Consider the following 24,865-nt stretch of genomic DNA (forward strand, 5'->3'; position numbering starts at 1 on the left):
AATCTCATCAACAAAGTCACCCTCCAGTGTTTCCCCTTCCCTTTGTATTAGTTCATTCATTCACTCAAGCCACCATCAGCCTCTGACTGCATTAGCCTCTTATCTGGCTTCCTGCTTCCATTTTTTCTGCCTACATAGTCCATTCTCTGTACAGCAACCAAAGAGGTGTGCTTGTGTGTTTACTCTAAATGTTAGTAATTTCTAAAATTACTCATGTCCTTAGGGCTGCCATAACAAATTACCACAAATTGGCAGCTTAAAAACAATACAAATGTATTGTCTCACAGTTCTGGAGGCCAGAACTCCAAAAGCAGGGTATTTTAGGGTTGCTTCCTTATGGATGCTTGGAGGATGAGTCTGCTCCATGCCTTTCTCTAACTTTTTTCTCTAACTTCTGTGACTGCTGGCAACCCTGAGAATCCTCTCTTGCCTCTTCCAGCTTCTGATGGTTGCTAGCAATTCTTGGCATTCCCAGGTTTGTAGACTTATCACCCCAACCTCTGACCCTGTCTTCACATGGTCTGTCTCTGTGCACCTCAAAACTCCCTCTCCTCTCTCTTATAAGGGCCCCAGTCATTGGATGTGGGCCCACCCTAAGTCTAGAATGATCTCTCTTGAGATCCTTAAGTACTTCTACAAAGATCCCCTTTCCTAATAAGGTCACATGCACGTGGACTGGGGGTTAGGATTGGACATATATTTGGAGGAAGACGACTCACTCACTTCTGCTCGCCCTTGTTCCATGGCTTCCAGGGCGCTCAAAACACAGATTCCAAACCCTCTGTGAGGCCCTTCTCTGCGTGGGGGCCCTGCCGAGCTCCCCCTGACGCTCACCTTCTCTGTACCCCAAGTCTGCCAGTGTGTTTGGTTTGGTTTGGTTTTTCCAGTGGTTAATATCTAGATTCTTGAAGCAACTAGGTGAAATAATTTATAAGCACAAAATTGGTTGAACAGACTCAGCCTGTAGCTCTCAAGTGCCATCTGAGAGCTGTCGTTTAGGACTGTGCCCAGATTGCATAGGCCTGGCGTGCATACCTTCCAGCCCTCCTTTTTTGTGGTTGTGTTTTTATACTCCAGATCCTAATGTAACTTTTGAATGTTCTTTCTTCAATAGTAATACTTTAAAATTTTTGGATTTTTTGATTTTCAAGACACTATTTTCATTTTCTTATTACTTAAATGCGAGGTGCTGCCTCTTTACAAGAGCTTATCAGCATCTCATTTCTCATTTCATTGCATGTGTCACATCCTCACTGTGTGCAGAACACTGTACTAGTTATAGTGTGTGTGTGTGTTGGCCACAAACACACATCCACTCCCAAGGAGATTTTAATTGAAGAATGATAAATTCTTGAAAAAATTCTTGAGGATTTAGTATGTTAAATTCTTTAATATACAGGGATAAATATGAGTATGTGTGTGAGGTGCCAAGTGAACAAAAAAAGACTCAGTTGAAAATAATGTCTTTTCCAGAAACTGTACATCCAAACTTCCCCTTTTTCCCTTGCATCAGACCAGTAATAATATGCTATTCACTGGGACTTTTCAGTGTATCCACTCTTCTTAAAGAATTGGCAAAATTTGGTAAGGAAAACAAAAGGTATGGCCTATAGATTCCTAGTATAATTTTAAAATAGAAGCTGGCAGACATAGCAAAGACTTTCTCCTATTTTGCCTATTTTATTAATGGCAATTAATTAATAAACTAAATTAATAAATGTTAGAATCATTCTCCAACTGACCTGTATCTAAAATTACTGGGTAAACTCTAATTTTTATTACATAGTGCACAGAACAAATTCTCATTTTAAAGATTCTAGCAACATGGGAGTATGGAGGATGGATTTTTTTAAACTGATTTACAATATTGTGCTAGTTTCAGGGGTACAGCAAAGTGATTTGATTATACATATTCATTCTTTTCTATTATAGGTTATTACAAGATATCAGATATAGTTCCTTGTGCTATACAGTAAATTTTTGTTATCTGTGAGAATGAATTTTGAATCTCTATCCTCATCTTTCTCTTTGTGCCTTCTCTTTAGTAGGCATAATCACCATAAATCACTCAGTGTTCATATTTTCAGTCCTATTTGGGCTTGATGGGCTCAGTTGCAGTTATTCTGGACAAAGATATATTTTTTAAGTTCCTGCATATACTTATCCCTTCCTCTTGACAGTCTTTGACATTGAGCATATTCTTATGTAGTTGATCTGATCAATATATTTCTACCAATCAAAGAAGATGGGGGTTAGAGGTGGAGGTTGGGGGGTGGGGGCAGTGTTGGAAAGTGTTTCTTTAGTTCAAGCTGCCTCTGCCTGATCCAGGAAAGACCTGGGGCAGGTATGGTATCCCTGGGGAAGCCTGTGACCCAAGGGCCTGCCTCATACTTGTCTTCCCCGGGAAATTCTGAGGTATTTTGGTTCTACCTTGACCAGGCTTGAGAAGACCAAAAGAGAGTTAGAAGCAGTCCCCCTCCCAGATTAAGTAAATTATCTGGATTTTTACAGAGGTTCTTTTGTGAAGCAGTTTATTCTGATGAGTAGAGCTGGTATCCTTTGTGTCAACTTGAGCTCTGTGACTTTGGACAATTCCTGCCCCTTCTTGGAGAGAGTCACTTATGAGCTGTCCTTCTGCATGTTTTTGTTGTCCTTCTGCACCTTAATCTTGGTTTCACCATGGAACTGCTCTGATTTTCTATATTAATCCCCAAAGTCCAGTCACTCTCACACCCACCTTCTTTGTCAAGACTTGTGAATGTCATTGGTGGAGTTCACAAAACCATGCTGCCTGGATCTGTTATAAACTCTTACCAACCTGGCTGAACCATATCCATCCTCCTCTGGGACACCCTTTTACTGCTTCTGTATCATCCTGTTTTCATCCCCGTTCCCCCAACTCACTGCCTGCCTCTTCCTCTCCTGCTTTGCAAATGACCTCATCTCCTGTTTACCCAAAAGGAAGACCAGCCTGTTTGTCACCTGCCTCATACCCTCAAAGAGTCTCTTTTCCCTGTGAATCCAAGGAGAGGCCCTTTATCCTTGATAAGACCACCCCCCTTGTCTGCTGTGTCAATCGTTTTCTGGACTTTTCTATAAGATATTTGTAGAGCATACGTGTGCCTTTTCAGCGAGGGGGTTAGACCAAGATTTTCCTGTTCGGTGACTCGTCTGTATTTCCAGCACCTCACTAGCTCGCCCCTTTCTGCCTACAAACATTTATCTCTAATCCTAAAGATAAATCTCTCAACTTTGCTCTCTGACCCTCACTCTCACCAATGACTTTGAAGCTCAGTCATGCCCTCCCAGCCACCAAAGACCTGACATGTCTCTGCTCTTGTCATCCTCACCTCTCTGAAACAGCTGATGCTGGCAACACACCCTAGAAACCACCTCCGTCCTTTAACCTCTGTCTGGCCGGGCTGCCCTGGCCCCTTCTCGGCCTCCCGGCAGCATCAGTGACTCCTGCAGCTGGCCCTCCCCATCACCTCCTGGCCGCTCCTGACAGCTTAGGGCCAGCCCCGCTCTCACATGGCCCCAGGCACGCCCCCACAGGCCAGCAGTTCCTCATTCCACACTCCCAAAACCAGACTGCTGCTTGCTTTGTCTCTTCAGTCACTTTCAACCAAACCTGAAACTCCTGTTTAGCCATATACATTCCTGCTCATGAGGTACTTTTCCTCTTTCTCTTTGATTCTTAAGCAGTGTTTCAGGATGATGAAATTAACGGGAGTGAGTGATGAGGGGAGAAGCTAGGGCAGTGAGGACATGGGAGGCCAAGCATCAAGGAAAAGGCAATGTCCTTGTTGAGAGCCCAAGCTCTGATCCCAGGGAAATCCTGACTCCCCCACTTGCTAGCTGTATGACCTAGGGGAAGTCACTTGACTTCTCTGTGCCTTAATTAACCCACCTATAAGGAGAGCAGACAGAAGTTCCAAGCTCATACTGCTTTTGTGAGGAGTAAATATGTTGATGAGTGTGAAAAACTGTGTCACATAGCATTATTATCACTATTGTTACCTGACTTAGCACCCCCAGGAAGACAAGCTGAGTGTCCAGATTTCCCTCCTCTCCTCCTAATTTATTCCTTCCTCTTTTGCTGTCAGGATAACACCCCTGTCCAGGACACTAAACTGTGAAGAGCACATCGTACCTAGTGATGCAGCTGCTGGAGCCGTGTCTTTGAAAGTAGCAGCAAGGATCATCGTAGCAGCAAAGGAAGCCATTGCAGGACACGAGGGGCTGAGGGGCTGAAGTCCGCCTGAAGACCCAGGGTGCCATCCCCAACCTCCACACCGCTGCAGACGGGGAGGGCATCTGAGGGCAGAAGACTCATCAGTTTGTGTCACTTGATGGACTGTTTTTGGTTTTGTTTTTTTGTTTGTTTTTTTTTTAAGAAAACTTATTTAAAACAACTTGCTGTGGTGACAACTCCCCAGGGATACTGGTCAACCTGTGGGGCCCAGATCCACACCCACCTATCCCTACAGCTGACCTCAGAACTGGACTGGCATTTACCTAATCAGATTGTGTTTATATAAAGTGATAGCCTTTTTATTATTCCTAAGTTTTCACAGGTCTCAAATGGAAGTAAAAACTAATTTCAGGTGGCTAGAATCAAAGTAGGATCACTGGAAATATACATCCTGTAAGTTACAGAAGACCTGAAATTGTACGGAGACCCTGAAACAACCTTTCAGCTTGGTCAAATTTGACTGGTCAACCAATTTTGAAAACACTGGACTAGAAGAGATAATTATTGAAACATTTAAAAATATGTGTCTGTTTCAGCAACAGGAGCTTTGAAAGTGAAAGCAAAGTCGCTCGGTCGTGTCAGACTCTCTGTGATCCCATGGACTGTAGCCTATGAGGTTCCTCCATCCATAGAATTTTAATTTTCCAGGCAAGAGTACTGGAGTTGGTTGCTATTTCCTTCTTCAGGGAATCTTCCTGACCCAGGGATTGAACCCGGGTCTCCAGCATTGCAAGCAGACAGCTTTACTGTCTGAGCCACCAGGGCAGCTCCCCATTTGGAGCTATCCCATCTGGTAATTTACCAGGAGCTTTCCCATCTGGTGATTCTCTAGTTGGGAGTTTTCAGCTCAGGACAAGGAGGCAGAGGCAGGCAGCGCCTCCTTTGGGGAGGCAGAATGTCAAGAGGTTTCACAGGTCTGCACTTCATTTCCTCTTCCTGAAAGAAGAGCAGTGATACCTGAGCAGTTCCTGCCCTCTGGTTTATCCTGGGAAGATGAAATTTGTGCTTCCAGTAGGGGAGCCACGAGCCTGAATTAGCTATCTCCTGGGAAGTGCACTGGGCATCATGATGTGCAACCCACATAATAAGGACATCCTTCCCTGACTTGAATGGAAACCCAGGGTCTCCTCCCTGACTCAGGAGGGATGGAGTGGGTCTTTGGTCTGTTCTCCCTGAATAGCTCTTGCTTTAACGTTCTGTTAAGAGAGTGCAGGAAGCTTCGCTAGGAACAGGGGGCCTGACTACCCTTTTCTTAACATACCCTCTTCCCCCTTCACACACTCCTGCTGAAAGATGCTCATCCAAATAAAATTTTAATCTTTAGTGTTGCTCCTTACTCAGATTTATTTCAGTATCTCAACATGCAGACTTGGTAGTTGGAGCAGTTGTTTTTCTGGAGGTCTCTTAGACCATACTCGATCTACTCTGACTTCAAAAAGTAGTTTCCCAGACTAAAAGGCCTTATCTCACCACTGGTACCTCAGTTTTTATCACCTCATTACAGTTTTTCTAACTCCAGAATAGTATTAATATTTGATATATACATTTTTTCAAAAGCTATTTTTAAATTGAATGTAGCTTCTAAATCTTGTAATCTAGTGAAGACTGATACTATAATAAGTTTTGTATTTTAGCAGAGTTTGGGAGATATGTGTGTCAGTTATTTTGAGATCTATATACTATCTATCATCTGTCTATCTACCTATCTAATCTCTTGACAGAGATGTATACCCCCTAAACAATACATGGATTTATTTATATACGTCTTTGGGTTGTTTATATATACATGCACATATCTAGGCACGAGATCTGAGAATGTGACCTTGGCTGAGGGTGTGTGTGGTCAAAGGGGAAATCTGCCACTCTTCCTTACGAGAGAGAGGCATGGAATAGATGGGATGTGAATGTAAAAATAAAACTCTATCTTACATACCTTAGAGTAGCAGATGAAGAAGCAATAAAAATGACAAGAATGTGACACTGAGGAGCATGTGTGATGGTATCAAAAGCCTCACCAGTTCCCTGTTAATCACATATTTGATCTGTTTTGCGAGAACATAGAGACCCTATTCCCAGGCATTGTTATTGGTGACTCCTGGTGGGGAATTCATGAAGCGTACGCAGGACCCTGTTTCTTGTTGGTGCTGCAGCCTGGGTGTTTAATGCTCTCTCTTCTCGAAACACTGTGGTTCAGCAATGCATCACCTTAACTGAGACTAGGACTTCACACTGGGGATTAAAGAAATCCATTCATGTTTTAGGTGGAACAGAGTCATCACCAGGCCAGGAAGACATTCTTTCATTCAGGCTCCGTTAATAGGTTGAAGGAAAACACTGTTTCTTCACAGCTACAAGGTTGAAGAAAAGAGTCAGAATCATTCTTCCAATTCCTTTGTAGTCCAGCTTGAATTTTAAACTGTGTTTCTCCTTTCTCCAGAGAGGGAGCATGAAAAAAACCTGACTGTTTTGAAGGAATATGAAAAGGGCACTGTGATGCTGTTTGAGCGGCACGTATCCTTAGGTAACCAACCGGCTATGACCACAAAAACCCAGGAGACTCGGGACTCCACTATCTTCACTGAGGTCACCCTGAACAGGATCCAGTTTGCCAGACCAGTTTTGGCTTGTGACCAATTGACTAATCATTAATATATGTTAGATAATGGAATAAAGGAGTGCATGGACAAATAGTTCATCATCATCTTTTGATTAAGTGCTCTTAGAGGTATAAAAGTTTAATGCAGTTGAATGAATGAGGACCTTTGGCTGCTAATGAAAGGAACTCAAACTGGCTGATACAAAACAGCTATGTCTATGAGTCTCTCTCTCTCCCCCTCCCCACCCCGCCCCCTTCCTTTCTCTATTTGCCTATACACTGAATAATATACATTGACAATCCATGGACAGACCTGAATACAATCAATTAAGCAATGTCAGAAATCTCTATTACTGGCCTCTGCTCTCTTCTGTTGACCATAGTCTCAAGTAGGCTCTTCCCAGCCTGCAAACCCAATAGAAAGAGTTTATTGTCTCCTAATAACTGTAGGGAAAATCCTACAAAGGTTTTCTGTAGGCTCCATGGGCATCACACATCCACGTTATGAACAAGGAGATACAGCGATCACATGGGCCAGTCCTTGGTCACATGCTCTCTCCTGCAGTTAGGGGCTAGGTGAGTTAGTTCTGTCATCTTCCAGGACTGTGAATGGAAGTAACAGGGTGTCTCAAGGTTAAACCAGAGTACTGTTACTAAAAGAAATGATGCTGGGTAGGCAAAAACGAAAAACAAAACAGAGTCTGAGCAAAATTTAAGTGCTACTCAAATAAAACAGAATTGGTTTTCAGAAGCCACCAAAGAAAATCAGTCTCATTTTTTATGTGATGTTTGCTGTGTCCAGAGCCAGTCCGGAGCTCCAATGGGTTAAGTCAGTGTCTATGTTGTTCATTGTGCCAGTGCCTCATGTATTATAGGTGCTCAATAAATACTTATTAAGTAAGGAATGATTGAGCTGATTTCAGACTGGAATAGGATTATCCTCAACATTTATCACTGCCCGATGCCCTCGCTGGTACCAGATGCCTGAAATGATTTAATTAGCAACTGATTCCACTGCCGCTAGTCTTCCCAGTCAAAATGCATATCCTGAGAAAGAGAATATTTTAGACCTTTGTCATCACATCTTGAATTGAGTTTGTTCTAGAAAACCTTCTAGAAGGGATTGAAAAAGAACAGCAGAGTACATGAACGTCTAGGAGCAGTTTCCATGCTTTCCTGACTTCCCAGTCCTGCTTAGAGTAAGGCAGGCCCAGTGACGTCATGGTCAGAGTGGCTGTGGAGGCTGAGAAAACCATTACTCCAGCTCTGCCCTCAGAGTCAAGGAGAGCTGTGGGAATTCTGGAGAAGCCACAACTGCAGTCAAATGGGGCAGGAAACTGTGGTTCTTTGATCCTCCTCAGAGAAAGAGGAGATGATGAATTTGTTAAATACCTCCCATTATAAAGGGAGCCACCCACTTCAAAAACAGGAACAAAGAGAATTCTTGACTCCTCTTGGAAAGTTCTGGGCTCTCCATGGGACCTGTAACACCCTGGCACAGTCAAGGAGATGCTATGAGGGAAACAAGATGTAGAAAGAAGAGGTTGAAATGGGCTAGGATTCCTCATGGGGACTCTTGTCAGTAATGACTCTGGCCCTTGATGGTGTAGTTGTATGTGAAGTTTTGAAAAAATTACGTGTATTTAGAGAAACCTATAATGTCAGTTGCTTCCCAGGTGGCTCAGATGGTAAAGAACCTGCCTGCAAAGCAGGAGACCCAGGTTCAATCATTGGGTTGGGAAGATCTCTTGGAGAAGGGCATGGCAACCCACTCAAGCGTTCTTGGCTGGAGAATTCCATGGCCAGAGGAGCCTCGCAGTCTACGTCCATGGCGTCTCAGACTGGGACAGGACTGAGCAACTAACAATTTCACTTTCATAATGTCAGTTGGGTTTCCTTAGTGGCTCAGTCAGTTCAGTCGCTCAGTCGTGTCCCACTCTTTGCAACCCCATGGACTGCAGCATGCCAGGCTTCCCTGCCCATCACCAACTCCTGGAGCTTGCTTAAACTCATGTCCATCGAGTAGATGATGCCATCCAATCATTTCGTCCTCTGTTGTCCCCTTCTCTTCCTGCCTTCAATCTTTCTCAGCATCAGGGTCTTTTGCAATGTGTTAGTTCTTCGAATCAGGTGGCCAAAGTATTGGAGTTTCAGCTTCAGCATCAGTCCTTCCAATGAATATTCAGGACTGATTTCCTTTAGGATGGACTGGTTGGATCTCCTTGCAGTCCAAGGGACTCTCAAGAGTCTTCAACACCACAGTTCAAAAGCATCAATTCTTCGGTGCTCAGCTTTCTCTATGGTCCAACTCTCACATCCATACATGACTACTGGAAAAACCTAGATGGACCTTTATTGGCAAAGTAATGTCTCTGTTTTTTAATACCCTATCTAGGTTTGTCATTGCTTTTCTTCCAAGGAGCAAGCGTCTTTTAATTTCATGGCTGCAGTCACCATCTGCAGTGATTTTGGAGCCCAAGAAAATAAAGTGTGATTGTTTCCCCATCTATTTGCCATGAAGTGATGGGACTGGGTGACATGATCTTTGTTTTTTGAATGCTGAGTTTTAAGCCAGGCTTTTCACTCTCCTCTTTCACTTTCATCCAGAGACTTTTTAGTTCTTCCCTTTCCGCCATAAGGGTGGTGCCATCTGCATATCTGAGGTTATTGATATTTCTCCCTCCAGTCTTGATTCCAGCTTGTGCTTCATCCAGCCCAGCATTTCTCATGATGTACTCTGCAGATAAGTTAAATAAGCAGGGTGACAATATACAGCCTTGACGTACTCCTTTCCCAATTTGGAACCAGTCTGTTGTTCTAACTGTTGCTAGAGTCTGTCCGGTTCTAACTGTTGCTTCTTGACCTGCACACAGGTTTCACAGGAGGCAGGTAGGGTGGTCTGGTATTCCCATCTCTTTAAGAATTTTCCACAGCTTGTTGTGATCCACACAGTCAAAGGCTTTAGTGTAGTCAATGAAGCAGAAGTAGATGCTTTTTTGGAATTCTCTTGCTTTTTTCTATGATCCAACAGATGTTGGCAATTGGATCTCTGGTTCTTCTGCCTTTTCTAAATCCAGCTTGAACATTTGGAAGTTCTCAGTTCACATACTGTTGAAGTCTAGCTTGAAGGAGTTTGAGCATTACCTTGCTAGTATGTGAAATGATTGCAATTGTGCAGTAATTTGAACATACTTTGGCACTGCACTTCTTTGGGACTGGAATGAAAACGGACCTTTTCCAGTCCTGTGGCCACTGCTGAGTTTTCCAAATTTGCTGGCATATTGAGTGCAGCACTTTCACAGCATCATCTTTCAGGATTTGAAATAGCTCACCTGGAATTCCATCACCTCCACCAGCTCAGTTCGTAGTCATGCTTCCTAAGGTCCACTTGACTTCGGACTCCAGGATGTTTGGCTCTGGGTGAGTAATGACACCATTGTGGTTATCTGGGTCATGAAGATCTTTTTTGTATAGTTCTTCTGTGCATTCTTTCCACCTCTTCCTAATATCTGCTTCCATTGGGTAGACACTGTTTCTGTCCTTTATTGTGCCGATCTTTGCATGAAATGTTCCCTTGGTATCTCTAATTTTCTTGAAGAGATTTCTAGTCTTTCACATTCTATTGTTTTCCTCTATTTTTTCATATTGATCACTGAGGAAGGCTTTCTTATCTCTCCTTGCTATTCTTTGGAACTCTGCATTCAAATGGATATATCTTTCCTTTCCTCCTTTGCCTTTTGCTTCTCTTCTTTTCTCAGCTATTTGTAAGGCCTCCTCAGGCAACTATTTTGCCTTTTTGCATTTCTGTTTTCTTGGGGATGGTTTTGATCACTGCATCCTGTACAATGTTACAAGCCTCTGTCCATAGTTCTTCAAGCACTCTACCAGATCTAATCCCTTGACTCTATTTGTCACTTCCACTGCATAATTATAAGGGATTTGATTTAGGTCATACCTGAATGGCTTAGTGGTTTTCCCTATGTTCTTCAAGTCTGAATTTTGCAATAAGGAGTTCATGTTCTGAACCACAGTCAGCTCCCAGTCTTATTTTTGCTGACTGTATAGAGCTTCTCCATCTTCATCTGGAAAGAATATAATCAATCTGATCTCAGTATTGACCATCCTGTGATGTCCATGTGTAGAGTCTTCTCTTGTATTGTTGGAAGAGGGTGTTTGCTATGACCAGCACATTCTCTTGGCCAAACTGTTAGTCTTTATCCTGCTTCATTTTGTACTCCAAGGCCAAACTTGCCTGTTACTCCAGGTATCGCTTGACTTCCAACTTTTGCATTCCAGTCCCCTATGATGAAAAGGACATCTTTTTTTTGGTGTTAGTTCTAGAAGGTCTTTAGGTCTTCCTAGAACCGTTCAACTTCAGATTCTTCGGCATTAGTGGTTGGGGATAGATATGGATTACTGTGATATCGAATGGTTTGCCTTGGAAACCAAGATCATTCTGTCATGTTTGAGACTGCATCCAAGTACTGTATTTCAGAGTCTTGTTGGCTATGATGGCTACTCCATTTCTTCTAAGGGATTCTTGCCCACAGCAGTAGATAAAATGGCCATCTAAATTAAATTTGTCCATTCCTGCCCAGTTTATTTCCCTGATGCCTAAAATGTTGATGTTCACTCTTGCCATCTCTTGTTTGACCACTTTCAATTTACCTCCATTCATGGACCTAACATTCCAGGTTCCTATGCAATATTGTCTTTTATAGCATCAGACTTTACTTCCACCACTAGACACATCCACAGCCCGATGTTGTTTTCGCTTTGATTCAGCCTCTTCATTCCTTCTGGAGCTATTACCCTGCTCTTCTCTAGTAGCATACTGGGCACCTACCGAACTGGGAGGTTCACCTCTCAGTGTCATATCTTTTTGCCTTTTCATACTGTTCACGGGGCTCTCCAGGCAGGAATGCTGAAGTGGTAATTACCTTGTAGGAGAATCAATACAACACACAGGTTAAAGTAAAAAACAAAACAAACAAAAACAGATACAATATGGAATCAGATTTGTTCTTCCCTACTACAGAAGGGGATGAAGGGGAGGTGGTGCTAGGTCAAAGGTTCTGCCCACTGCCACTGCCTTCTCTGTTCCTCCAAGCTAACAAGGCACCAAACCCTGTCTCCCTTCCTGCCCCTTTCATGATCCTCCCCATCCACCACACCTTCTAAGACTTGCGTAGTTGCTGTGCCTACCACACCGCTTCCTCGCCATGTCGCCTGAAATACCTAACTGCGAAATGAGGTTAGTACGTTAGACACAGACTGTTACAAATAGGCAGTGAGTTCAGTACACGCAAGGTGCGTGATCTCAAAATGAACGTTGGAAAAAAAGTTATCTGTCAATACTCTCCCCTTTGAGAATTCTTTACCGCAACACTCCCTTGCAGGGATAAGGTGCATCCTTTCCCATTTCTCGCCAGCTCGTCGAGGTTTTTTCCCGCTCCACCCACCCATGGGCGTCGTCGGCAGCCGAGCGTCTTCCGGCGGCCAAGCAGAGGCTCGGAATGCCAAGGAGGCGCGCTGCACACAGCCAAGCGCTCTGAGGCTGGTCTGAGCTGCGAGCGGCGGGACCTACCCGCAAGTAGCGAAACTGGCGTATGGAGACCCTGGGCTGCCAGCGCCTTGCGGAGTCCGAGGCGTCCGCGGGGCCTGCCTGCGCCCTCCCAGCCCGGGCTTCCACCGCCCTGCCGTCCCCGCCTTCCAGGGGCTGTCCTGGCTCGTGGAAGGCGGCTTCCCGGATCTTGTGCTGATGGCCGCAGGCGGCGCCGGGAGATAAGGCCGACCCCGCCGGGGAAAAATGCACGTCCCTTCCTGGGGCCCCTTTGGGTGGCGAAAAGCGTTTTGACCCCAGACCTGGGAAAGGAGAGGCGATTCTGCAGCTGAGATCGGTCAGGTGGTGCAGACGGCGGTCGGATACGGCTGAAGGAAGGCTCTGGGATGGTTTTTGCCGAGAGCGGCTCGTTGGTCTAGGGGTATGATTCTCGCTTCGGGTGCGAGAGGTCCCGGGTTCAAATCCCGGACGAGCCCAGGCTTTTTCTTGCATAAGCCGTAAAATTTAAAACTTTTTGCCCCCCACATGGCTCGTTTAAAGGCTGAAATGAAACTATTCTAGCTCAAACCTTGAATATGCTCAAACCTTGATCAAGACGATCAAAAAGTAAAAGATCAAATGAGATCAATTCATACAATATGTGGTCTTTTTCGTCTGAGGGCAAGATATGCAAATACTTGTACCATTTTGAAACACACGTGCTCGGAAAAGAGACATGCCTCGTGCGGACCCCGGGGCAGCCCCGGAACACTCCGAGCGTGAGCGGGGGCGCGGAGGGTCGGCGGGCCGGGAGAGCGGGCGCGCAGTCCGCCTCCCACGGTCGCCGTGCAGGCGGACGAGCGCGGGCGTGAGCAGATTTAGGTCGCACTTGTAGGCACCGGAGATGCCCAACAAACGTGCTCGACTCTGAAGCTGGCAGAAATGGGGATAAGTCTTTTCAGAGCATCACATTGCTCTCAAACTTGCTACGTTTTCATGTTATGTCTTTTAATGGTATTTGAACTTAAAGTGTGCTATAAGTTCAAAAGGTCTCAATTTTGTATTTTTCGCCAACATGTATTTATTACATTTATAGATCTAAAGTTAATTTCTTTAGAAATGGATTTAATTCAAAGGGGGGAAAAAAAGAGGGCTCGTCCGGGATTTGAACCCGGGACCTCTCGCACCCTAAGCGAGAATCATACCCCTAGACCAACGAGCCGCCGTTCTTGCAGTCTTCCTGACACCGTAAAGGCAGGAAGAATTGCTGACTTCCGCGTCTCTAAGTGGTTGTTTACTGTTATGTATTTATATTCCTCAGCTGTTTTGCGCTTCAGTGTAAACGGATTTTCTTTTTCTCTTGATCTTTGAAAATCAGTGACACAGAAGAAAACAACGGTGTCACTATCAGTGGAATATTTATAATTTTATTTATATTTATGGCTGATAAATTGCAGTGAGTGTGTGGCAATTTCCCTGTAGCAGGTAGATTCCAGATTCTCTTCCCTACTGAGTTCTGGATGTTGCACTTTCCAATAGTAGCACAATCGTCCGTTTCTTGCGTACACCTTTCATCCTAGTGTTCAAAGCACCATCTTTCCAGCCTTGAGTATTGCCATCTATGCGGGTGTTTTGTTTTTTGTTTTTTTGCATTTGAATAAAATATTTATTTTCTTCTTCTCAGGCAAAACAGGAAGTTAGGGAAACACACTACATTTTATAGCCCACATTAGTTTGTTGGTCCTAACTCTTCTTGGCACAACTGTCAACAGCATTAGCTGTTTTAACCAGATCCAAGGTGTTCACCCCCAACAGAATGTATATAGACAACACTAAATGACTGCAGGATTTTCCCTGAGAGAAGCACTAGGCAGAACTTGTTGAGAGCCATCTTTCCAAGCAGCCCCTCCCTTTCCCTTGTGGAGGATTTGCCAGCACTGGGGCAGCTAGTCAGCACTTACAACATATGCCTCTTCTCCCTACAGAGGCACTCACCTTGCCCCAAAGCACTTGGACTCCCTAAACCCTTATCACAAGCTGCTGACCAAAATATCAATTTTAGATCCTCCTTTACATTTCAGCACTCACACCTAGTAAAGTGAAGACGGGGCCCCTAAATTTCATCAATTTACCTCTCTGTGCTTATTTCCACAACTGGCTATGGGGAGACAGGCCTTTCAGTCGCCTTAACTAGATCTTAAGATTAATTAACTACATAAGGTGCTTTTAGGTCCTTAGAGATAGACATGATATAAATAAGTGGTTTCTGATCAACAATGATAAATACACAGATAAAAAAATAGCTCTAGCTAGATGACCTTAAGGCTTAGAGATGGGCAGGCAGAGCAATTGGTCCCTTATTACATTCTTAGTCATTTTATTCATGTCTATTTTCGTCTGGAGTCCACAAACTAAAGGTCACATTCAGAGGCTGAAGTTTTCAAATGATCCTGGTTCCACTATAGTTTTCTTCGGTTTACTAGTAACTTTTATATAACTTTGAGGTTTAACAGAACCCATCAATTTTAAGTGAGCATATTCAAATGCAAAGGTACCTAGAGAAAAATCACCTAAGAGTTGTCCCCTTCTCTGAAATCCCCTAAGGGGACTTTTGAAAATTTCTCCCCAGAGTTAAGCAACAACCAATAAGACACTAGTACAAGAAGGGACTCTTCTCACCTCATGACTGTTGCTGTCAACATCCACTGTACTGCCATCTCCTAAGATAAAATTCAAAAATGAGGAAGGTCGGTGGACTCCATGGGTGGTCACTTAGGTTCCTAATGCCAAAAAATAAAAGGGCTAGTAAGAGTTCAGGAATGGCAAGGTAAAATTGTAGGGACTAATATAAATATGTGTAGAGGAAGCAGAATAAGCAGCAAATATTTTAAGGAAGGATAGGAAATAAACAGTAAGTTAGATAAAACATCAAGTCTGAAAACTATAGAGATGCCAATGTAAAAATCTGAAACAAAGTTCAAGAATCATTAATAAAAATGAAATAAGCATTTGTTTTATTCACAGGCCAGGCTTAGACCTGTGTTTAACAAGCAAGCCTAATAATAGCACCATGGATAGACTATAGCTTGCTTTGCCAAGCCATTATTGTACAATTTATTAAGCAAATAGGGATCAAGTGTCTCTCATCCACCTGATGAGATTCTTGAGGCCATGAGCAGAGTCTTGTCTGATAACAAGTCCCATTTGGAACAGCTGAAAATCTTTTAGCAAAAGCTTTGAAGATGAGCTCATGCACTCAGTTTAAATTGCACCAGTTAAATTACGTCAAATGGAAGGAACTCAAAATAAGTAGTTGCCCAATCAGAGCCCATCATCTGAAAGTCATCAGCCAGTGTGTTCCGCCCCCCAAAATAGATCTTAAAACCTTGACTCAATTATTGAAAACCCAGGTGTAACAAAGTGAAAGGATTAACTTCCATTAATTTCTCAGTTCCAGGTTAAAAAAAAACAAAAAAAACCCAAACAGCATTTTAAGAAATACTTACCCAAATCAAGATAGGAAAATTAAAGCCTGCATAGTTATCAGAATTGTTGTACTACACCAGGTTGCATACAATCACATCAGCTGGTTCTGTATACAATCTAGTATTGACTAGAACAAAGATTAGAATAGAAAAGCTGTAAGAAACAGGTTCCTAACTATAGAAGCTGTAAATTTAAGGGTATGAAAAAATGAAAGTAAAATTTTGTTTTATCTCCTTTTTGATTAATACTACTCTGCAAAAATATAAACAATTTTTACAGACCAATGCAACTTTTTCAAAACTCAACGTTCCAAATTTGTGATTCTATTCCAACTTTCAGTATTCTTGGCCATGACATTAGGCAAATAAGAATCGCTCAAACCCAGCCAAAGCAGAACAGGTATAAACATCCTGAGCATTTGGTCTATTGAAGAATCACACCTGGGAAAGCTAACTACAGAGGAAAAAGCTTCCCTTCACACTCTGTGGTACAATACTGAGGCTTCTTGTCATAGTTCTATTACTTGTGGCTTAAAATCAATTTTACATACTCCACTGGCATTGTTAGTCCTTCTATTTTAACACTATAGAAGTTTATGAATTCAGTGAGCGTATCTATGACTAGCCTGTCCACTGGCCAATTTCCTGTTCTAGGTAAAGTCTCTCCCCTCTAGCATCTTCACTAAAACTAAAATGTCCATCTCCACAGCTTCCCAAAGTTTGCCTGTTGCTGAAACGGAACTCAGCTTCTTTCAGAGACTGACTCTTCAAGGGAGATTACTTTGCTCATGTATTTATTCCTGTTAGCCACAATCTTCCTGTCACTTGGTTTTATCCATTGTTAGATGATGGCCTGCACAGCGTGACGTCCAACTTCACAGATACGTGTGAGTTCACAGCGGTGATTTTGGTGGCTGTTTTGGTGGCTGAAGAGTCAATTATTGCACTTAAAAGGCTATCTTATTAGATATGCCAAACCAGCTCCTACTCCCGCAACACTTGCAAAAGCCAGCAGCACATTTCTGATGCCGCCTTCTAGGTCCTCTACATGGAAGAACTCCACAAACCCATCCCAGCCTCTTTGACTATCCAGTCTCGTTTTGACCTTAGGAGAACATCTGTGATGCTTTCTGCTAGTGGTTCGATGCAGCTTCCTCGATTTATACTCTTCAAGTGTTTGGCCACATAGGTACCAAAAGAAATAAGAGTCACAATCCTGCCCCAATTTGTTACTCCGTCACTGAAAACATGAACCATCACTCGAGACAAAGATTGACATCGTCTTCTTTTTTGATGTCCAGTTTCCGAAGCATGCCTTGGAAAGTCGTCTTGTGGTTGCGCTGCACCCCATCCCCGACTCGTCGCAGGGTCTCCAACGCCCTCCGGCTGGTGGCCCCAGACCCGCCCAGGGGCTTCGCGTCCTTGGCGCCGGTTACCTGCTCCCGGAGGTACTGAGAGAGAATCTCCAGGGACTGCTGATATAACTCGTCCTCCTCCTTCTCTGCTGGAGCCTGGACTGTTGTTACTGGCTTCTCCGACCAACAAAGGTAAAGTCCGGATGGCAGGCCGCTTCCCGAGAGGGTCTGACTCGCACCCGCCCAGCTCCTCTTCCGCGACATGAAGGCGCGGAGATCGGGGATTCCATCTCTTCAGGCCCATCTATGTGTTTTGACTCGATCTGTTTTCTTCAGCTGGAAAATCTGTTTCTCATTCTCTCCTTTGACCTTCTCAGAAAGAAATCCTTTAACAAATTAAAAACCAATTGTGTGTGGTATATAACTGGGTTGCAGTCTTATCTCTTCTAATCATTACTTGTTAGAGGACATCAACATTAACAGCAATACTGAATTCTACTGTATAACTGGCAAACAATTGTTATAATTGGCTTCCAATCGTATCTTTAAGGCATGGATTCTTAACTATATTTTATTTATTTTTAATTTTTTTCCCCAAACAATGTTTCACATATTTATTACTGAGCCACATGGACCTCTCCTGAGGAAACACGAAGAGTCAAACATTCCCTTTCTCCCATGAGCTGTTCAGACAGCAGTGAGTTCTCACTACTGTGATTCAAGCAAGGTGTAAGTGACCTTGCCATAGCACAAATGAGTGCCAATTGGTATATGAGGCTCCTTAGAGACTCAACTTGGGTCTTCTCTAGTGTCTTTTCTTGGACTTATACCTGATTTTATTACCAGTTTTCATTCGAATCCATTGGGGAATGGAACGATTCTCCTTTTGTTTCTTGGTCAGAAATTGCTTGATCTTCAAATTCTTGTGAAAAGACATGGGGAGGAGTAAATTCAACCACACGGAGGAAAATGGAGAAGTGAAAAGAGTGTCTTTACTATATTTTAAGTTCTTAAATACTTAGTATTGAGGCTTATGCTGGCAAAGCTGGTGCTCAATGACTAATTGCTGAATGAATGCAATATGTTCCAAATCCCTTAAAACTACAAATTTTGGTACTTGGACAATCAGTATTTGTGAATTGCAACTCTAACAAATAACGAACCAGACAGAAAACTACAAGTAGACAGAGTGACTATCCTAAATAGGCCTATTTATTTTATTTCATGTACCATTCATTCAGTTTATTCATTCGATCGCTCATTCATTCAAACATTTAGAGGCACTATGTGTTGTTAAGGACACTCTGAAGTTGTTAACTTTCTACTTTTGGTTTGATGTGAGTAAATTATAGTTCTGGGGTTCTAACATTCAGACCCCACCCTTTGTTTTATTTGAAAACGTCCTAACTTGAGTCTTCAGTTCTTCTTAGGTCCCAAGACAAGGAGGATAAGAATACCCTTTAAAAATATTCATTAGTTCTAGATGCCTGCAGAGTTTATTCATTAGAACCTAACTGGAAAAAAAAATGTGCCCTGGACACTTAAGAAGTTTCTATTTCTCCTGGAAATGAGGAAACTACAAAATATAACTCATTAGGTAAAATAATGTAATCACTTCTGTTTTCTGGGAACCTCCATCTCCACAGTTACCAAGAGGTCTGTTTTTATGTTCACCTTTCCCACTTGAACTTATTATTAAGTTATTATCATTTTAGGGCTTTTATTTTTCCTATTTCTTCTTCTCTAGTGATTGCAAGGGTTTGTCTTTTATTCTGCAAATGCCACTAGACTATCACATTTCCTTCCCAACAATGATATAGGAAGACTGACAGTAACAAAACTCAGGATATCAGTTGCCCAACTCACAGTAAGAAATGTTTCTATCCCCGCAAGAGGAATGCCTGTGATATCTCTCCAGAGCACATCTTTCCCTCATAGGTGAAGCAGAAGTTGTATTGGGTGAAGCACCCTCATAGGTGAAGCATAGGTTGTATTGGGGTACAGGGAGACAGAGAGCCTTGAGGAACATTTTTCCTGGCCACAGTGAATGAAGAAGCCTGGTGACACATCCCTCTCCTCCACAGTAGACCCTAAAGACCCCGTTATCGTGTTCTCCCAACTTGTGCCTCTGTGCCCAGGGGCACCAGAGGCACTAGAACTCGGATTTTCAGATTTTCAAAACTTTCCTAGGAAAATGCAATCCCTTTCCTGGATTGAGACGTCTCTGTAGAAATGTTAATGAAACTGATTTAGCTCCAGATAAATCTTTCTCAGTGTGGCCTGGATTCATCTTTGAATCTATCTGATATCCATCGAATCTCAGTACTCCTGGAATGGCTTGCTATCACCACCCACAGATCACAGCATTCCAATCTTCCTCTGGCAACAGATTTTAAAATACAAGGAGGGAGACAGTACCACTGAGAATACAGGAATTGGAAGAAAAGTCTACTACAATCACAAAGATGTTGGAAATTTTGGTGCCTGACACTGTCTTTTCTACTTCTCCCATTAATTCCTGCTCTAGAAAATTCTGCCCATATATATTTGCTAGCACTAGCTGCTCCTGAGTGCCTCTTATCTGATCTCTATTAAGAGAAGACTTAAAGCCCTGAGATGTTTCCAAGGCCAACACTCCTTATTGCACTTACTATATACTACATGGGGCAGGAAGTCTCAGAGGCCAATGGATCTGTATACAGATAACTATTATCAGACAAGACTCTGCTTATGGTTTTCCTTCTTATTGACTTTGTAGGCAAAATTCTCCCCAAGAAGTCCACTCCTTTCAGAGGTAACACAGCCCATTAAAAAGACTTTTCTCATCTGATGGAAAGTCTTCAATTGATTCTGACTGTATGCCTGGACTGACTGAGTTGAGAAGAGGGTTTCCAGGAGGAAGAAGCAGGTATCTAAGGAGGAGGAGGTTTGTTAAGTGAGACTCTCAAGTGCACAATAGTGATTGAAAATCCAAAGGTTGGTTTCTTTTCCATTTACTATCTCTACAGAAGGATCCGAAACGAGAATGCAAGGACTATGGCTAAAACAACCTCACATGACTTTTTGTTTGTAACTTCTCTCGATTAATTTAATAAACATTCATTCATCTCTTCACTCAGCAAATATTTATAATCTACTTATGATCTGATATTGGTTTTTTTGTGGAAACACTTTGCCACCCTTGCAAGTTCTGATTTCATGGTAGCCTCTCCTGTTGATTCCTTGGGCTCCAGACCTACATATCTAACTGCCTTCTAATTGACCATCTGGGTTTTCTCAGAAGTTTCAGCTGTGTTTAAAGCCCAGTTTATTAGCTTTCCTCACAGACCAGGTTCTCTTTCTGTTTTTCTTTTTTTTGTTGTTTTTTTTTTTTGGTGGGATTTTTTTCCTTTATATATAGTATATATATTTTTTATTGTGGTATAGTTGACTTCAACTATACTTTGAAGTATAATTCTCTCTTTCCCCTCTTTCCCTCACTTCCCTGAAGTTCCAAATCACAAAGGATTAACCCACTGATCCTTGCACTTGCTTTCTTATTTCTGAGTTCGCTTTTCCTGTTTCTCTCTGGTAAAAATTTATCCAGCCTATAAAATCCACTTCAAATGCTATTTCCTCAATGCATCTTTTCTGGACACCTCATGGGCCAGTGGTTCTCAGAAGAGGAAATTATCTGTATCGAAGTACATCAGGGGCAGCAGAGAAGCTTTTAACATGAAATGTATCTTTGAGGATCACTGTCCCTGTTGGCCTTATATTTCTTCTTGATTCGACCTTCTCTTTAAGCACTGAAAAAAAAATTTAGTTCAGTACTTGCTTGCTACACTGACTGGTAGACTCTGTGCTTCTTGAGAGTAAAGCCTGGGTATTCTACATCTACAGCACATCGTAGGTGCTCACTTAATGCATTGTAGTCTTTCCATCATATGGCATTCCAAAAACACTTCATGAGGATCTTGCTGACAGAGAAATAAGGTGAAACGGTGTTTTCTTGTTTGTTTAGTTTTCTCTCACTGGGACTAAGGTAATTGCTATCAGTCTGCCATACTACAAGGTTAGCAGGCTAAAACAGCAAAAATATCAGGAAGGCTGTTCATAAGATTGACTTGAGACAAAACCCTGAAATGAGGGGCTGCAGGGGAGTGCTCCTACCCTGCTCTTCTCCCCCTCTCATCCTAATTGTCTAATACTTGTTTCCTTCTCTCACACTACAGGCTTCCCACCTGCATTCTTCCTTTTCTTCCTACACCCTCATTTTTCTTGTGCTCCTGCCCTTCCGTTTTCTCCCTTTTGTAGGGTGTTCTCATAAGGACCCTTCCACTTTCCAGAATTTTGGGGAAATCAGTAAGTGGCAGACACTGCTTTGGACCAAGCTAACCAACTGGAACCGGCTCAGGCATGGCACTTCAGTCAGGAGGGGGAACTTGCCAATTTTTGATAAATCGAGGGACATTTACAAGGGCAAAACCCCATCCACACGTGCTCCAGGTAGTAGGAGAGAATTCCCAGTTCCCAACGCTTCTTAGCCAAAAGTGGGGGAGGGAGGGTTCCTTAGAGGAGAGTCAGACAAGATGGAGACTTCTTTTTAAGCTATTAGATTTCTCAATTTGCACATAAATTATCTGAATCCAGGCAAAATAGACCTGGGATACAGGGCAAGGGGGGAAATGTGTTCTATCTGAACGACTGAATCAGAAGTCTCTCCCCATCTCATTCCTTTTTTTTTTTTTTTTATTAATTGTGTAAACGAACTGCTTCTTTTTCTCTAGGTGGGGCTCAGAGAAACCGAGAAGAGCAGAAACGGAGGCGAAGACAATGAAGAGATCCGCGGGGCTGGACGCTCAGAGACGCAGAGGAGACGCGCCTGGCCACAGAAGACGGGCGAACAGCCACGCAGGCAAGCAGGCAGGCACGGGGCTCGGCGGCGGTCGCCTCGGACGGCCAGGGACCTCCACCGCTGGCAGAAGGAGCCCTGGGTGGGACCGCGATGGCGGGGCCCCGCCTGGAGAGAGGGAATGATGGACAGTCGGTGCCTTCCAATCGCGTCCTTCAAAGTGTGCGGGGCAGGCCAATGAGCTGACGGCTGCGGCCGGCGCGGGGCCCAGGCCCTGGCACAGTGCTGGCAGGCTGTGGCTGGGGCCGCGAGCGGGGATCGCGGCGTGGAGGTGCTCGCTGATACCGGCGACGACGAGTCCAGAGCCCTCGGCCAGGAGCCTAGCTAACTGCAGTGGGGACCCGGGCCCAGGGCCGCGAAGCTGTGGCGGGAGGACGATGGCAGCGCCCGCCGGGGCCGGAGCACTGATTGCATCCCCAGACCGCCGGCGCTGTCTGTGGTCGGTGCTGGCGGCGGCGCTCGGGCTCTGTGAGTGATGCCGGGGCCAGAGCGGGGGCGGCGGGACCTGGTGGCCGGCCTGGCGCTTGCGGGGCACAGGGGTGGGGAGGGGGCGCGGCCTGCTTGCCCTGGGGCCCGGAGAACTGAGCTGGCGGGCGGAGAGCGCGGGCCACGCAACCGGCTGGAGAGGCGCGGAGCCTCTTTCTTCTTCCTGGATCCCTGCGTGTAGAGGAGGCGGGGAGAATTCCCTACTTTGATCTTTCTGGGGGGCCGTCTGGGCAGCGGGCCCGGCGGGCGGCTGCCTTGTGCCTTCGCTGAGTCGCCCCCCTTCTCCGCTTGGTGACTCTGGGTCGCCCAGGCCCGGCTGGGATTCCGGTTCAGGAACCCGGGCTTCTGGCATTCTCCACCTTTGGGAGTCGGCGGAAGGTTGCAGGGTTTCTTCTGTGGGGCCTTTGTTGGTTTGTTTCCCTGTTGAACGACTTTTGTTTTGCCTTGTTGGTTCCATTTCCAGTGCTCTCCAACCCATTTTTAAGTCTCGGAGATGAAAGGGCCCCAGAGTTTCGTATGTCTTAATCTCTGTAACCTGCAGAGCACCAAGAAGAAATTAGCATTACTTCTGGGTTAGGGTGCAAAGAGCTGAAATACCACTGGAATGACTGGCTTAACAGAGTTTCATGAAATCCGTAATTCCAGACATAGTCACCATAGTTTGACAAGACATAGGATATTAAAAGGCACATCTGTCTTTATTTAAAAAAAAAAAAAAAAAATCCACATTTTTTCCTTTGCCAGATATCATAAGTGAGATATAAGGTTAAAAACCTCAGGCTGGATTTACTGAATTGGATGAATTGTTTTATGGACATCTGCAGTGGTGTCTGCCATAGAACGTTTTTGTGTATTGTTGCTCAAAGCAGTGAACTTGTTGCTGTCTCAGAATGTGGTTAAGTTATGGTAATAAAGAGAGGCAGCTCCTAAGAAACTGTGGAGATTTGTTCATTTCTTTGTTTTGCAAAAATATCAGTTACATCACAGTATCTGAACATGAAAAACTCAATAATAACTTTCACAGAAAAGCCCTGTAATGTAATTTTTGGAGCCAGGAAAAATATTTAATGAATGACTTCAGGAGCTATAAAGTATAAATGTAAAAATCCCTTCACTCTCCGTGGTTGGTAGGTGAAGATATACTTTGTATATATAAGACAATCCATTCTGTATAAATGTCTCTTCTGAAAGGGGAGGGGGGGGAGGTTAGGAGCATTTGGTGGTGGTGGTGGTGATGGTAATATTCATGTTTTAGTGAACAAGTAGAAAATAGCTTAAAACTAATGTGTATCAGAAATCTTGTTTATTCAGACAGAATTATTATGCATGAGAGGTTGACCTCTGTCCTTATTGAGAACAAAAACAGTCAGAGAAATCTTAATTAAATTCAGAGTACTAAAAAGTAGCTGAACTGAAGAAATAAATATTAATGGATACTAATACAAAAAGATCATCAGAATTACATCAGTACTACGTTGGACATAGCTAACTCTTTAGTAATGGAAGATGAATGCTGATGTCTGAAAGTCAGCAGCTGTTGTTATTGGTTAATTTTAGAAAACTATTGAATGTTTCTTCTTTCAGGCTACCTTTTCTTGTCATGAATACTATATATAGCAGTTCATGTTTTACAGAAAGCCTTCTTAAGTTTGATCTAGATACAGTTATTCCACAAACATTTACTAATCATTTTTTAAGTACTAAGCACCGAAAATATTCCAGGAAAGATCATCCCTGGCCTCACATAATTTGCAGTTCAGTGGGAGAAACAAAGTGTGATAAGCAATAGAAGTCTTTCATTAATGGTTTGCTGTAAAAGCACAGAGGAGAGTCATCATCTCAGACTGAATTTCAGGCTGCTAAAAGAAAAGGATGCTTGAACTAAGTAGGTATTGGGAGAGAACAGTATATGCAGAGTCATGAATGAACCCGTTGGTCAGTCGGCGTGGTGAGAGGTTGGAGTGTATAGCAGAGATGGTGGGAATTGAGGCAGGAAACCCAGCCAGAGGCTCTAACTCCCAACATAAGGCTGAATCTTATCCTAAGGGTATAGAGAGCCTGTGAAGGATTTCCCTGACTGTTGAGATGTGAAGGGTGGGTTTGAATGATGTCAGGCTGAAGAAACCAGAATGTTATGTAAGAAACAAGAGCCGGAGGATTGAAGACCTGAATTAAAATCCTGGGTTGTGAAGAGAGGACATATCCACAAACTTGTTAGAGAGTAAATTTGATGGGGCTTGGAAATTGATTTG

The 24,865-nt window shown here is 43.5% G+C and overlaps 2 protein-coding genes, 2 non-coding genes and 1 pseudogene across 6 annotated transcripts in view; 3 read left to right on the forward strand and 2 right to left on the reverse strand.

Annotated features, from left to right (window-relative positions):
- Window positions 1-6,013, forward strand: part of RCSD1 (RCSD domain containing 1) — a 72,822-nt gene extending 66,809 nt beyond the window's left edge. For both annotated transcript variants that reach the window (XM_043876466.1, XM_043876465.1), the window contains one exon: window positions 4,107-6,013. In XM_043876466.1, the coding sequence (XP_043732401.1) occupies window positions 4,107-4,139 (33 nt within the window). In that variant the 3' untranslated portion in view covers window positions 4,140-6,013. The remainder of the gene's footprint in view (window positions 1-4,106) is intronic.
- Window positions 6,014-12,818: 6,805 nt separating this feature from the next.
- Window positions 12,819-12,890, forward strand: TRNAP-CGG. The gene has a single exon. It is a non-coding gene; the product is annotated as a tRNA-Pro (tRNA).
- Window positions 12,891-13,543: 653 nt separating this feature from the next.
- Window positions 13,544-13,615, reverse strand: TRNAP-AGG. Its single transcript has one exon. It is a non-coding gene; the product is annotated as a tRNA-Pro (tRNA).
- Window positions 13,616-16,397: 2,782 nt separating this feature from the next.
- On the reverse strand, window positions 16,398-18,086 carry LOC122678314 (annotated as a pseudogene).
- A 3,927-nt stretch (window positions 18,087-22,013) lies between these two features.
- Window positions 22,014-24,865, forward strand: part of MPZL1 (myelin protein zero like 1) — a 76,869-nt gene continuing 74,017 nt past the window's right edge. The window contains exon 1 of one of the 2 annotated variants that reach the window (XM_043875948.1): window positions 22,014-22,130. In XM_043875948.1, coding sequence (XP_043731883.1) covers window positions 22,049-22,130 — 82 coding nt within the window. In that variant the 5' untranslated portion in view covers window positions 22,014-22,048. Of the gene's footprint in view, window positions 22,131-22,292; window positions 22,596-24,865 lie in introns of those variants that run through there. The other variant, XM_043875947.1, reaches the window with a different exon arrangement.

The sequence above is a fragment of the Cervus elaphus genome, chromosome 20, assembly GCF_910594005.1.
Source record: "Cervus elaphus chromosome 20, mCerEla1.1, whole genome shotgun sequence".
NCBI lineage: Eukaryota > Metazoa > Chordata > Mammalia > Artiodactyla > Cervidae > Cervus > Cervus elaphus.